The sequence below is a fragment of the Dissoconium aciculare genome (genome assembly GCF_010015565.1).
Source record: "Dissoconium aciculare CBS 342.82 unplaced genomic scaffold K489scaffold_18, whole genome shotgun sequence".
In the NCBI taxonomy this organism is placed as follows: domain Eukaryota; kingdom Fungi; phylum Ascomycota; class Dothideomycetes; order Mycosphaerellales; family Dissoconiaceae; genus Dissoconium; species Dissoconium aciculare.
The window spans coordinates 185562-199951 of NW_022984968.1; the positions used below are offsets into that span (position 1 = coordinate 185562).

The 14390-nt window shown below is 51.2% G+C and overlaps 6 protein-coding genes across 6 annotated transcripts; 3 read left to right on the forward strand and 3 right to left on the reverse strand.

Annotated features, from left to right (window-relative positions):
* Positions 1-66: 66 nt before the first annotated feature.
* K489DRAFT_384897 (uncharacterized protein) lies at positions 67-1329 on the forward strand. The gene has a single exon (XM_033605966.1). It carries the CDS (start codon positions 314-316, stop codon positions 1001-1003), a length of 690 nt encoding a protein of 229 aa, XP_033455505.1. The 5' UTR covers positions 67-313; the 3' UTR covers positions 1004-1329.
* Positions 1330-1971: 642 nt separating this feature from the next.
* K489DRAFT_364866 (uncharacterized protein) lies at positions 1972-4980 on the forward strand (the record flags this gene model as incomplete). The annotated part of the gene is made up of 2 exons (XM_033602706.1): positions 1972-4629; positions 4672-4980. Exons 1-2 carry the CDS (start codon positions 2377-2379, stop codon positions 4978-4980), a joined length of 2562 nt encoding a protein of 853 aa, XP_033455506.1. The 5' UTR covers positions 1972-2376.
* A 959-nt stretch (positions 4981-5939) lies between these two features.
* Positions 5940-6557, forward strand: K489DRAFT_327709 (heterokaryon incompatibility; the record flags this gene model as incomplete). The annotated part of the gene is made up of 2 exons (XM_033602011.1): positions 5940-6351; positions 6445-6557. Coding segments are annotated over 2 exons (525 nt in total), but the record flags the coding sequence as incomplete, so codon positions are not given.
* A 1229-nt stretch (positions 6558-7786) lies between these two features.
* Positions 7787-9667, reverse strand: K489DRAFT_384899 (uncharacterized protein). The gene is made up of 4 exons (XM_033605967.1): positions 9355-9667; positions 8593-9297; positions 8269-8536; positions 7787-8200 (listed from the first exon to the last, which is right to left on the reverse strand). Exons 1-4 carry the CDS (start codon positions 9586-9588, stop codon positions 7932-7934), a joined length of 1476 nt encoding a protein of 491 aa, XP_033455508.1. The 5' UTR covers positions 9589-9667; the 3' UTR covers positions 7787-7931.
* Positions 9668-10194: 527 nt separating this feature from the next.
* On the reverse strand, positions 10195-11391 carry K489DRAFT_413758 (uncharacterized protein; the record flags this gene model as incomplete). Its single annotated transcript, XM_033608083.1, has 1 exon — positions 10195-11391. One exon carries the CDS (start codon positions 11389-11391, stop codon positions 10195-10197), a length of 1197 nt encoding a protein of 398 aa, XP_033455509.1.
* A 1094-nt stretch (positions 11392-12485) lies between these two features.
* K489DRAFT_405042 (uncharacterized protein) lies at positions 12486-14206 on the reverse strand (the record flags this gene model as incomplete). The annotated part of the gene is made up of 3 exons (XM_033607141.1): positions 12486-13082; positions 13149-13652; positions 13715-14206. 3 exons carry the CDS (start codon positions 14204-14206, stop codon positions 12486-12488), a joined length of 1593 nt encoding a protein of 530 aa, XP_033455510.1.
* Positions 14207-14390: the final 184 nt, after the last annotated feature.

Here is a 14390-nt window from a genome sequence, read left to right on the forward strand (position 1 = left end):
TGCCGCTGTTTTGCGCCCGGGCGTGTCGTCACTCCGGCCAAGTTCATGGTTCATCAAGCTTTCAGACGCGGGAAAGTCCCGAGGAACTCACGGATCTGCGTGCCAGAATTGTTCGAGGACGTCACAGCATCCACTTCCAATCGACATTCGCGATTCAGGTTCCTAGACCTCAGGGGACGGGTCACGCGAAACGCGAAACGCATCCGACTGCATTACATCCGTCAACGTGCCAACATCTCCGCCAGCGGCGAGCACGCGAAACGTCACATTGGGCCGAGAATTCCTGGTCAAAGAGGTTAGGAGAGAAGCAGATATGGCCGCCGACTATTCGTCACAACAAGTGCTCCGGCACCAGGAAGAGCAATTCACTGAGCCATACAGTGACCGACCTGAAGTACAACTTTCAAAATCTCATCGCGAAATGGCGGAGCCTGCACCGGGCGAGACTGCAGAACAACACGCGGCTCATGCTATCTACCAATCAAAAAAGCACTGGGGATTAGATCGGAGGTCAGGGACAATTCTCTTCTACGCCATAGCGATTCCATCATGGGTCTTCGAGATCGTAGCATCGGCATTGGCACCATATTACAAGACACACAGCGCGCCCTTCATTGCCTGCGCGACGATATGGTTATTCCTCTGGGCATTCGCATGGCTTCAGACAGCATCTGCGATGCTTCAAAGAGCAAGTTGGGTGCGCGACGAAAGTAACCTGAAGGACCGGCGGCAATTTCTGGATCTCAGCGTGCGGCTCAATCAGCTGATGATGCCCACGGCATTGATCGCGTTTGTCACGTTCCTGGTCGCCTATACCGGAAGACGGCATTATCACGACCTCACCTTTTGGCTGCTGTTTTTGTTGCTTTTCATCTTGAATACCGTGGGATGCGTCATGAATGCGTACAATAACATTGGGTGGGAGTGCGATCGGCTGCATTATGAGGAGGGCGAGGCGCCGATGAAGTATACGCGCCTGGCGATGCTGGGAATTCCTTCATGATTCGGCGCCCCGGGTTGCGAGGCTCGAGTGTGTTTCTGGTGGACACCATTCTGTTTTTTCGTTTGCGTTGAGCGATATATGTGGCCTTTTTAATGTTTTTCGATACGTTCGATATGCATCACGGAGTGAAAGAATGACAATCCGGGAATCTGTTGTGATGGACAGGAAGCATGCCACCTTCACCCACGGCCCCATCGGTGTCGCCTGAACTCGCAGAGTTTGTGACTGTGAGATATTCCGTATGAGTCACGTTTCGCCACACGATAGTCTGTTGGAATGTGGAAAAACAAGAATCTTGCAGGTGGTCTTAATCACGGGTTGCACGGTAGGGTCCCTACCCCAAACCTAGGCACCAACCCTAAGGATTTGAGAAGCTGGAGCGGGCGTGCAAGGGGCGACCACCTTCATCAGTGATGATAGCGCGATTCCTCTATACCGCCACGATCGAGAGGGATGCGCAGTGTCGTACGATATATGACAGGTTGGTGACACTTATCCTGTGTGATCGATTTGATCCGGTGGTGACGACGTGAAATCGGGATCTCATCGACCAGTTCAACAAGCAGGCCTCACGCTAGACAATGGAATCTGCCAGGGAGCCTTGGAGTGAATTGTTTGTTGCCTGATTGCCTGTCCATAGGGAAGACATCAGGCTGATGACGGAACGCGAATGACAAGCCATATTCCATGCAGAACCGCAGTTTTATCTTGTTCGACTTCTGATACCAGCTGGGCACGCTGCGAATGTTTCCTTGAATCTGGAGCAACAATACTCTATCATTATTAGGTGAAGGTTGATATCGGACGGACATTGGCGTGTGCTACGTCAGGGCGCTCTCTCTTTTGACAGAATTCTGGCACGTGCTAGCGGGGGCTCTGCCGGCCGGCGCCCGATGCGGAACACATTCCACCCATTTGCTATAAAGTCGTGCCCAAAGCTCTCTCTACACAGCTCGGAGATGCTCACCAAACGCCAAGAACGAATTCGAGATCGAGTCCGATCTATTATCCATTGATCAATTGTCTCCCAATTAAGACCCATCGCATCGCCCGACATCTCGTGTCCTCCACATCGTGACGATTCATCAATAAATATTCCAAACACCCCACGATCGCATCTCATCACACCCTGCTCCCGGCGACCGCGCAACGCGACCGACGCGTTGTGAATATTTGTGGACTTCCCTGGCCATTTGGTACCTCACGCGACACCAATTGCCGAGCCGACACCGTGTTCCTGAAACACAAGCGACGTTACTCCCGCAACTCTGCAAACGTGAATGCTCAAATTCGCGTGTGCTCATCTTCCGGCGCAAAAACCACAACTTTTGCCATGCCATGATTAACGAGGCGCAATCGCAACCACCGCTCCAATGCGTCTCCTCACACCCCACGAGTTGCTCTACCCCATCACCGTCACCAAACTGTTGAAGAAAGAGGGAGATGATATCAAAGCGAATGAGGCGCTGTTCGTCTACACCTACACCAGCACAGTCACCGAATTCGACAAAGACCTGAGAGAAGATGTGGAAAAGAAGCGGACATGGCCTGCGAACTTTGAGAGCGAATTGGAAGGCAAAATTTCCTTCTTGAACGTGACAGTTGGTCAGGTCATTACGAGGAGGTCTCCGGTGGCAGAGGTTGAAGAGGCTTGCAGGCACGAGATTCAATATGGTGGGATTTGCGCTGAGTGCGGCGCGGATATGACACAGAATCACTACAACACATCGATCGCAGGCACATCTCGAGCCACAGTCAACACTGTCCACGGTCACACAGACCTGCTAATCTCACAAGCTGAGGCGACCAAGGCCGATGAAGACGTCAAGCGGCGACTTCTAGACTCGCGCAAATTGAGCTTGGTGGTCGATCTGGACCAAACAGTCATACATGCCGCGGTAGAACCTACGATCGGGGAGTGGCAGAACGATCCAACAAACCCCAACCATGAAGCCGTGAAGGATGTTCGCAAATTCCAACTGATTGATGATGGACCCAGTGGTCGAGGCACCTGGTATTATATCAAACTTCGACCAGGACTGCCGGAATTTCTAGACACCATATCCAAGCATTACGAGCTGCATATCTACACAATGGGTACGCGCGCCTATGCTGAGAACATCGCGAAGATCATTGATCCCGACCGCAAGCTTTTTGGCGACCGAATCCTATCTCGTGACGAGAATGGCAGCATGACGGCCAAAAATCTGAAGCGTCTGTTCCCCGTAGACACGAAGATGGTCGTTATCATCGACGATCGAGCTGATGTCTGGAGTTGGAGCCCCAATCTCATCAAAGCCAGCGTGTACAATTTCTTCGTAGGCATTGGTGACATCAATTCGAGTTTCTTGCCTCAGCAACCGACTTTGGAGTTACGACCGGCGAAGTCTGCAAAGTCCGAAAAGGACAGCGCGAATGGGACTAATACAGCTGCGACGACTGGAAGCAACCCGACGGCGACGAACTCCTCATCAAACGGTGCGCCAACATCGATAACATCGCCAGGTGAAAAGAGCGATCTCTCCGCAGTCGAGCAAATGGTGTCCATGGCTGGAATGCAAGACGCCGGAAGTCTGCAACAAAAGCTAGATGCTCAGGCCCAGACCATTGTTGCTCAGGTCGAAGATCGACCTCTTCTGCAGCAGCAAAAGGCATTGGAGCAGCAAGAAGATGAGGCGGCCAAGGCTAGTCCGGCGGTGGAAGCAGCGGCGGAGGACCTGTTAATGACTGATGAGAACAGCTCTGAAGAGCCGTCTCAGGAATCGGTCTCTCCCCAGAAACAGCATCGCAGCATCCTGCGGGATGACGATGTGGAATTGGAGCATCTTGGTCGAAGCCTGCGGGATGTGCACGCTGCGTACTATGCAGAGTACGACAAACAAGCACTGGGCTTAAAAGGAGGAAGAGTCGCTGAGCTGCGGCCGGGGCACAGCAAAAAGCGATCCTTCGATGATCTCGATAACATCCCTGATGCTGCCGAAATCGTCGGCCGGCTGAAATCTAAAGTCCTCGCGGGAGTCCAAATCGTCTTTTCTGGCATCTTCTCGATCGGTACCAATATTCACCATCAAGAAGTTGTCATGCTTGCCAAAATGTTTGGCGCGACCATTGGAGAGCGCATCAATTCCCGCACGACCCACGTGATCGCTTCACCCGAGCGCCGGACAACAAAAGTCCGTCAGGCGCTCATGCGTCCTCGCATAGCCGTTGTCGATCTTTCGTGGTTGCCTGCGTGTTTTCAACATTGGGAGAAAGTTGACGACAAGCCTTACCGTATTCACCAGGAAGATAACATCCACTTAAGCCGCGGAGAGAGCTTTGATGATGAGAGAGACCTCTCTACCTCTGACGACGACGACGGCGCTGGCCTGGATGCGGATGAGAGCAGCGACGCATCTAACCCACCAAACGGAAAGATGCGAAACCTCGCGCTCCGCGTCGATACTGGGACCGGCACCGAGACCGACACAGATGAGGATCTCGAACAATACCGACCTACAGACGAACGCAACGATAGCAGCCCTACAGTGACAGAACATGCCGAAGACTGGGGCAACATCGATGACGAACTCGCAGAATTTCTCGGCAGTGACATGGACGATGACGAAAGCGATGCAGAGAGCGTCGTGAGCGAAAACACCCTCCTTCAAGCCGTATCAAAACGAAAGCGCGACGATCTCACCGACTCCGAGGCGGAAGTCAGCGATAGTGGCGGCGCGAGCAACGGGAGTCGACTGCAGAAACGCAAGCGTGAGGCCCTCAAAAGGACGACGAGTTTGACGAATATGTCTGCTGCGGCTACTTCCGCGCCTCACACGAATGGCAATGCCACCTCCGCCGCCTCTGAAGGTGGTCCATCGAATGACGGTGCCACCAACAACGACGATGATGATGACGACCTTGGCCTCGGCAGCGATGACGATCTCGAAGCAGCTCTGGCGGCGGAAATGGCGCGCGATACTGATGATGAGAATTGAGCTATTGAAGCCAAACGGGGAAATGCAATGGAGTTCTTTTCTGTGGCGTATTCGATTGATTATGAATTGGGAGGCATGATTCTTGATGTTTTTTCTTCCATCTGCCCAAGCGCACCTTTGACCCGGCATTGTGGCGTTTTGGTGTACTGTTGAATCTTGTTAACAATTGTCCGAGAGTGTGCACGCCACTGGACATGTTGTTCGTTCGCAATATCATGTTTTCATGCAGGGCAGAGTTCATGCATCGAAAATGCTATGCTTTGTGGTGACCAGCTTGATCTTCCCAAGTTACTGTTTTCATCGTTGTAGAGAGAGGGGGCGGGAGCATGAGGAGTTGGATGTTATGCTAGCGCTGCTGCTTACCCTTGCTTTGGATTTGTGAAAAGACCAAAGGAGAGATTGATATATCGAGATGAGCGCGATTGTACTTCCCGAGCGTCCAGAAGCATATCCGGGAGAGAAGCAATGATTTCTTCGTGAGACTTCTAAACATTATAGTGTCCAGGATGATGATCTCAATTGCCAAGCCCCAGCGAGCGGACCCCATCCGGGCGCCGCCAGTGGGCCTCTGGTGTCATTCACGATGTGAAATGCCATTTCCCGGACAAGGACACTCCCTTAACAATACTGTCATGGTTTCGTACCAACTTCAGAAGTAGGACTGGCGGGCGGAGAAGCGAGCCGCTCTGCGTATTGCGACATGACGAGGTCTTGAGCCAGCGACGCGTGCGTCGACAGGCCTTCATCAAAGCCGTCATCCGATCCGGAGCAAGATCTGCTTCTCGGGTCGCGTCATGCGAAGCATTCGGCAGCATCCATCGGTCGCTACTTCACGCCGACCGCCTCAATTTTCCGGTTTCAACTGAACAACGCATGCAATGTCTGTGCGGGAGACTCTGGCGCAGGATGCCGCCGAAAACCTGCTTCTCCGAGATCAGCTTCACATTCGACTTCTCCGAATGTCGCCAGGATCAGATGACACCATACCGCATCTCGAAGTTTCGGTCTTCGATTGGGCGGACGTCCAAGGCAAGTATGAGGCACTCTCCTACATGTGGGGCTCACCAGACAAGGTGCATCAAATTAGAGTGGGAGAAACTATGCTACCTGTGCGTGAAAACCTAATGCGTTTCATTCTGCACTACAGCAAGACCGCTATACCGGACAAATGCGAATACATCTGGATTGATGCATTATGCATTAACCAAGAAGATTTGGCCGAGAAAGCGCGGCAAGTTGCCGCCATGAGTTCCATATATCGAGGCGCACGTCGCGTCCTTGTATGGCTTGGAGAAGCCAGCGAGCGGGAAATTCTCACCCAAAGTCTTCTTGACAATGTGCGGCAGATCTATAGAAATGCTGAGCAAGAGGGTAAGCTAAATATTCGGAATTCTGACTACTCATCACTGGAATATTCGATCCGTTGCTGGGCGGTCGATAAAGCTCTCGGCAGTTCTTGGAAAGCAAACGATGGCATCAAACACCAGAATTATATGAGGCTACGCGCTTACATGAAGCAAATATGTGCCCATCCATATTGGTCACGACTGTGGATCGTCCAGGAAATTCATCTTGCTCGTAACGGGCTTCAGGTCATTGCGGGAAACGTCCTTGTTGATGACGAATTCCTCAATATCCTGAAGCAGATAAGCCTTGTGTACGGGAGAGAATATCCTTCAGAGAGCCTGGCCGAAGCTTCAACGAAACAAGGGCCGTTTATGAAGATGGTTGAAAGAGCCCGCCCGTCCGATGGTCTCTCGCGAGTCAACGGTGCGCCAGAGTCACTTGTCGCGAATCTGCATCGTTACTGTCTTCAATCTTGCTCTGAACCAAGGGATCGTATTTTCGGCCTACTTGGTCTTCTGGATCCCAAGTCGCTGACCGCTCAAATCAGAGTAGACTATACAATGGACCTCTGGCTTCTTTTCTTGAAAGTCCTAGACCTCATCTTGGCCGAGGGATTTTCTGACAGGAAAATCAAAAAGAAGCCAATGCTGAGTTGGGTTCGATGGCTCGCATGGGCGCTTGAAATCATCCCGACTGACGTTGTTGCATTGTTCTACGATGCGTCAATCGATGATAGATCGCCATTGGAGTCCGAATGGGTCAGCTCGCATTTCCAACAGTTTGCTCGAGAACAAGGGGCTGATCTCATGACTGCCAAATTTGCGCTCCAGGCATTTAAACTTTGCACAATCAATGTAGCGGTGTCTGTGCCCCATACTCGGATCGAGACGCAGACTGGAATGGAACTAGGATCCACGGATGATGGAGTGACGGCTGGCAAGACATTCTCTTACGTCTCCTCCGCCTCCTTCAACAGTACCTACAATTACCAGTTCAGACTGTGGCTCCATGGTCGCGCCCAATGGTTTTGGAAATACCATGCCCAGACATGGCTTTGCCAGCTCGACGAACAATATCATTTCCCACTTGCCATTCAGCCGCAAAGCAATGGATCGATCAGGGTCCTGGGTTACGTTGCGAGAGAACAACCCGGCAACAGGGAGTCGCCATGGAAGCTTAAACAATTGCCACCCGAAATCACGGCTCATTTCCAGACTTGGTTCGACCAAAACCTTATCGAGATCAAACAACGTTGGCTACAGCCCGTGCAAATGCGCAGCAAGGAGCTCTACATCCCTTTGTCCATTCTGTATTTGATGGAATTGGCATATCTCTCACAAAAGAGCATTCCTGACACCATGTATACACAGGATTTATTCACCCTACCTGACTCTCCAAAAGGCATCCCAATCTGGATGCCCATGTCACGGCGAAGCGAGCTCTTACTCTCGGGATGGAAGACAATGAGCCTGATGTATAAAGTTCCATTATGTTGACAGCAACGACTATGAGCTCAGCGCCACCCGTCATTTATATCGTAGTCAGTTTCCCCTGGTCAAACTAAACCTAAGTGAAGCCGTCTCTCGGAAGAGTCAGAACATCCGTCACGATCGTTTCTCAAACATGTAATTGCCACGCTCCAGAGCTCGGCGCACCGAATCCCAATAGGCCGTAACCCTGGAAGAAGACACCCAGTAGTTTCCTAGAGAGTCCTGACCTGTGATCAAGTAAAGTTCGGTGAACTTGAATGGCCCCTGAACGTTTTGAATGTAGACCGGCCTCACTGGATGGTCGCAGGGCGTGCTCGCAGCGGCAGAAAAGTCAACGTTGTAGAATTCCGCTTTCTGCCAATTCGAGAACGTTGCTTGGTGCACTACGACCATGTCAACTCGGACTTCTTGCTCAATATAAGTGTCAAAAATAAATGTTATCACTACTTACTGCTCATGTTGCCAAAAAATGGCGGAAATTTCGCCTCTCCAGTACCACGCACCATTTTGCAGTACGCTTCGATTTGTCCTTGGCTAGTCTGTGTCTGAATCGCGTGCCGAACTCGCTGGGCTGCGTAGCCCAGAGGCTTCTGTAGGAGGTCTCGAACGGTCAACATGACATTGAAAAAGTTGATGGCGTTGGAGACGTAGGGCTGCCCCGATGGCAACACAGTGCCACTCAAGGCCTTGCGTATACAAAAGACGTTTTGTAAGGCGACCTTGCATCCACTGTTAGTAATCTCTATACAAAGTTTCGGTACATGGTCTCGTTCACCGTTCGAGTCGATGTTGGGCTGTAGTGCGAAACAGTCAGGCGACTAAGCCAGGCTACCAGAATATCGCCATCGGTCAGGAAATGATCCTTCTTATCCGGGAGCGAATCAGCCAATTCTTTCAAAGCTTGTGCTTTTAGATCTCGAAGGAATTGCCCTGGAATGCACAGCACATAATTTTTCTGTGGACGAATGAACATGTCATAAGCATTGTTCAGCGCCCAGCCAATTTGACCAAAAATCCCAAGTTGGATATCCGCTAACGAATGTGCTTCGCTCGGCTCGTGGCCAAGCACTTGCAGAGGATCGGCTTCGAGGCTAACAGGTTCTTGGATTTCGTCTTCACGCCCTTGCAACATCAAGAGCCATGCGTCAACGATTGCTCGTTTTCCCATTGCATCGAATGCGATGTGAAGCCAGTTCACGACCACAATCGTGGCATCGACAAATGAGAGAATGTGAAGACCGAGTATTGATTTATCCGAGAGGAGATAGTCTTCGCGCTTCAAGGGACTGTCAGGCCCCAGGTAAAGAGATTCGAAAGTCTCTGCATCTGCGACGATAGCCGGGTTCGCGGTGGGTTTTGGCAGCTGCGAAGCAACAGGATGCTCTGAAATGGGAAAGTCATGTTGCACGTGAGTGTGAGTAATGGGACGTCGTTCTGCTGAGAATTCTGAAGGCACGTGGTATTCCAAATGGCCAGATGCCTGACATCATCTTAGCACAACGGCGCCTCTCAATCGCATCCCATGTGAACGATTTACGTTTTTCCGCAGACGGGCAGATAGCTTCTCCCAACCCTTTCGCTGCACAAGAGCAGAAAGTGCACTTGTGAGTCTATCAGCATCTAAAGGCGTGTCGAAGACAACCATGGAATGCAGGACAAAGGTGGTCAGCATGAATGTATTGTCAAAAGTCGGTAAGGGCACCACCTTATCGGTGGGCACCTTCGCGGGCGGAGTCTTGGCCTTGCCGAAGAACATCGTTCCAAAGGTCATTACGAAAGGGTTGTCCTATAAGAATTTAGCTCAAAATAGTGGCGCCCGGGCCGTGATATTATTTCGCGGGAAAATAAAAGCAACACTGGCGTTCGACAAAGTTGCAAGGGCCGAAGCTTTATGTGCCGAGTCTTACATGATCTGAGATGCCGCCATGGGCCGAGCTCCGGGAGCTGATTTGCTCTCCCGCTGCGTGAGCTAGTCCCGAAGTTTGAACAAGCTTGTTCTTCTCTGCCTTTGCGCTTACCGATACTCTGTCTCCTTGGCGTGGGGAACATGAACGCCTGACAACAAGCTTAAAAACTACGTTAAAATGCCTTCGTCATAACCTTCATATGTCACTCGTAGATCTCGTGTCACCTAATCCTGGGTTCATTTCATGGACACAGGAATCGATCTGAGGTATATGCATTAGAGTGAAGGGGGAGATAGCACATGCAAAGAAAAAGGGCTGGCACACACGATCAGGTCTCGCAAAGTTGATCATGACCTTGGGAATGAGAGAAGTCGGCAGCAACACGGCAGCGCCTCCGATAGAACCTCCAGCGACTCTTTGATTTATAATGATATCTATTCTCTGAGATGGTCGGAGAAAATGTTCTCGATCTATGCATGAGCCGGAGCAAGGCTGTCGGGAACAGGCGGTTGGAACTCGGTACAGACGTGCCACTTGTGGAAAGTGTTGGTGGTGCAGCAGTCGACACGGTTGAATAGCGCTGTTTGGTATTTCACGGAGTCCAGCGAGCCAGGAGCATAGATTGAAACCTGTGTACCGACAGCGACTGTGACTTGGGCCGGGAGCAAGACTTTCGCAGACCCGCCGATTTGGACAGCGACCAGAGCATTCGGGTAGGGGTCCTCGATGATGTCGTAGTACTTGTACTGCACGTAGCCCGGAAGGTTCTCGAACAGCGTGACGGTGAAATGGTTCTGGTTGTGACCAAAGTTGAGTGTACCAGCGTACCATGAGAAGACCACAGTGCGAGCTCCGGGAACACCAGCGACGCGGTAGAAGAGACCATCGTCGCCGTTGGGAACTCCGCCGTAGAGGTACAATCCGCCTCCCTGGCCCGTGAAGGCGTTAAGGGTATTGCCGGCAATATTTATGTAACCATCGACACCGACAGTGACCGTAGAACCAAGCTGTCCTCCGATACCGACAGAGAAAGGCAATTCAATATCTGACGAAACACCATATCCAACTACTCCATTGTTGATACCGATCTCGCCGTTCTCCCAGGTACCAAAGATTGGGGTAAAGTCCTTGTAGCCAGGGACGACTGGCGGCGCGACACAGGTGTCGATCTTGCAAATGGGCTGTCGGTCTGCACGACTGTAGAAGAAGCTGGAGCTGAAAGTGTTTTTCGTACCGGCGCTGTCGTTGTAGGTGCCAGTGTTCTTGCCGTACTTCTTTCCGTCCCAGTACGAAGTGTAGAAGGCACACTTCTGGCCCTGTACTGTTGAGGCACCGGACCTGTCGGTGGTAGTCAAAATGTAAGTACCAAATGCAGCGCACTTGGTGTTGGCATCGCAGGCAGCGGCGCATCGGGCAGGATCGAATGCTCCTTCCTTGAAAAGTTTGGAGCCGAGGAAAGTATAGGTGCCAGCGCAATCCTTGACCGGCGCGTTTATGGTCGCAGATTCCAAGCACTGAGGTGCACCATAGTTGGGAAGCGCGCCGCCATACTTCGGCACAGGGTAGCTGCTTGGAGTGGGCGAGGAGGAGGGCGGTGCGCTGCCATAAGACGAGTGGGCAGCAGCTAGAGCGGCGAGAGCCGGCACCAAAGCTGTGAGACGAAGCATGGCGACAGAAGCAATGAGCGTCTAGTCAAGGTAGAATAATGGGTGCGCAAATTCGGCTATGCGAAAGAACGAACAAAGTGATGTCGGATCAGATTGATGGAAACTTTGAGCAATTTATGTTCGTCTACCCCTCATGTCCTTCAACCGCCATCTGCACTTCAAAGAGTCTGATTTGCATTGCTGCAAGGCCGGACCGCGAATGAAGCATCATGGGACATCAACGTGCCTTTCCGAGGTACATGCATATGTTTTATTGCATTCAGCCACGAAATGCTGGCGTGTCCAAGCACATGTGTAGGGCTGTGGGGCGCATATGAGCGGAGCCCTCCTTATTCCTAGAAGGCCGTCATCAGATCTGGTCTTGTCATGATCATCGACAACGCCTCTTGGACGGAATTGTATAAACTCGCCTATTTCCAGCTTAGAGGAGCAGGTATCGGCAAAATATTCCATTCATGTCAGAGCTGTGCAGCGTGATTCCTGCATTGAGCGAAGAACACCTCAACATGGCACCTCGATTGGGCTGGACCTGACCACATGGAGGCTGCGGGGAGGCCGAGAATGGAGAGAATTGGCTTGTTCCTGGTGCTTGTGAGGCTTGAGATAAGATTAAGCTTTACAGAAACTATGGGAACTTCCGCGATGGACCATATGGGTGCTGACTTTCGGATTTCTATACCCCTTGTGGCAAGGCGTGACGGAACGCGGGAGGCTTTTCCACAAGAAGCTAGCATACGCTACATTTTCCCCCATCCGTCTCTCCACTCAACGCGACGACTTCCTGATACGACGAGCTCCTTTCTCCTATCGACATAAATAGTGAGTACTCGAGTACAGTTTTGCCTCGATTCCGACGAAGCTCCAGCGTCCCTGCTGCCACCACGTGCGCGATGCATGACTTAGTCAAATTGTGCGGGCAGCAAAATGCTTCTCTGGAGAATTTTCATGCTATCAGCAATCCCCGCTCCGGGGTAAATCGAGTAGCAACGGATCTTCGAACAGGATGTTGAGGTATGCGTGGAGCAGAGGGAGCAGATCGCCACACGTCTTGCGATTATGACGCAGCAAAATCTATCATGAAATGTCTGATCTCGCTAGATTATGCACAGTGTAATGGGTATGTGTCGAAAATTATTGTACTTTTGATCGAGAATGGTATCGAAATGGCATCGCCGTGCCCAGTTCAACCTCTGAAATAGGTCATTGAACTCTCCACATTGAGCCAATCTCTGCAATGTTTCTGTGTCATATTGCATCATCACCTCAAGACCCTCTCCTAGGCCTTTTCTTGTCGGCATTAGTATGCAACGACCATCAGGTTTTCCTTTTGGGATACCCACGCTGCAGCGGTATGCAGAGCTGACACCTAGTACCTGTCCGAAATCAATGGGTCCGAAACCAATGGAGTGTAAACAGACGATGAGCATATCGGGGCCCGGCCAGCGGTTGACATCCCATGTCAATGAGGTAGCTTGTGGCATGTGCTGAATGAGGTTGACGAGACGTCGGACAGCAGCATTGTCGACACTCCTGATTGCCTGTTTAATTTGCTTGATTGTTGAAAGTAGAGGCGAAGTCTCTGGACTTTGATCTGAGGCGATGGCATCGTTACGAGATTCTGTCTCGCTGGAAGCGGGCTTGATAGGCCACGGGTTTGGTCCACAAAGTAATCGAATTGGCATGCGCGCAACCTGCGGAGATGATTTGATCAGTTTGACACGTCGAGAAGTCGAAAATGCATCTAGCTATGCACGAACCGCGTTAGGCTCCGAAAGGTTACCCCAATATCTGGGTGAGCACAGAGGATTTTGCATCCTTGTCCGCGTGTTGACAGGTATCGATAGTCTAGACTCTGGGAATTCGTCGGCGTTTATGTTTCGTGCTTTGACAACGTTGCGCCAGATAAATGCGCAGATGGCTTCGGTGGGCGACGGCCTTTGAGCTGAACCCGTAGACAGCATGGCGATCAATCTGCTGATGTTTGCCGCGGAGATGAAGTAGCTTGCAAATTTGACGCTGGGGTACTGATGAATATCATATCGAGAGACTCCCGATACTGTTTCGCCCTCGCAGGCCAATTTCCAGCCAGGGAAGTCGCAGACAGTGCCACTTGGCCTTGGGTTAAAAATGGCCAGACGATTTGATAATTGAGCACTTGCGCTGGATTCTGACACAAACTGTAGTCCTGCAGTGACGTCCGATACATTTCGTCCGAGGGTCTTCCAGAATAGTAGGGTCCCGGTACCATCACAGATCGTATGCTAAAGTAGAAGAAGTCAGGCTATATTGCTGCACGATGATATCAAAACTCGAACACACTTACATGAAGACATCCGGTAAGTATCAGTCCGCCATCGATAAAATTTGCTTGCATTACAAGACTCGCTTGCCAGCTCCGATCTGGGAATTCTGTCTGAGCAAGGACGTGCTCGCGTGGTAACATGTTGAGGTCAAAATGAGACTGCTCAAGGTCCTTGAAACTTCCGGGAATCCATCGCTGACGCAGGTTGGGCTTCGTGTAGTCTTTCAGGCATATAGTTGCGGCGGAGTCGTGATTGAAACACAATTCCAGCTCGTCACGTTCATTGCGACTTCTGCAGACGCTGCTCATCAGCTCTGGGATTTCTCGCGAGGTGCGGAGCAGCCCTTGCTCCAGGATTCGGTAAACAGCGAGAATGTCGACATCTTGTGGGAGGGAGAAGAAATAATATATGGTAACGTAGTCTCGCGGAGCGATTTGATCGATAGCGTTGAGCTTTATCGTCTTACCCAACTCGCGATCAGCGGGCTTGATTGTGGTCATGAGTGTATCCATCGTATTGCAGTGTGTAGGTGATCAACCTCACTGTCTAGACAACGAGGGTGTGAAACTCTCTCTTCTGTTTGAGGATGATGTGTACACAGAATTGCGCGCGATTGCCCATCCTCAGCTTCCAAATAAGGCTATGTAGAATCAAGCAGCCATGCAGCGCATGTCCACCGACACATGATTATGGCAA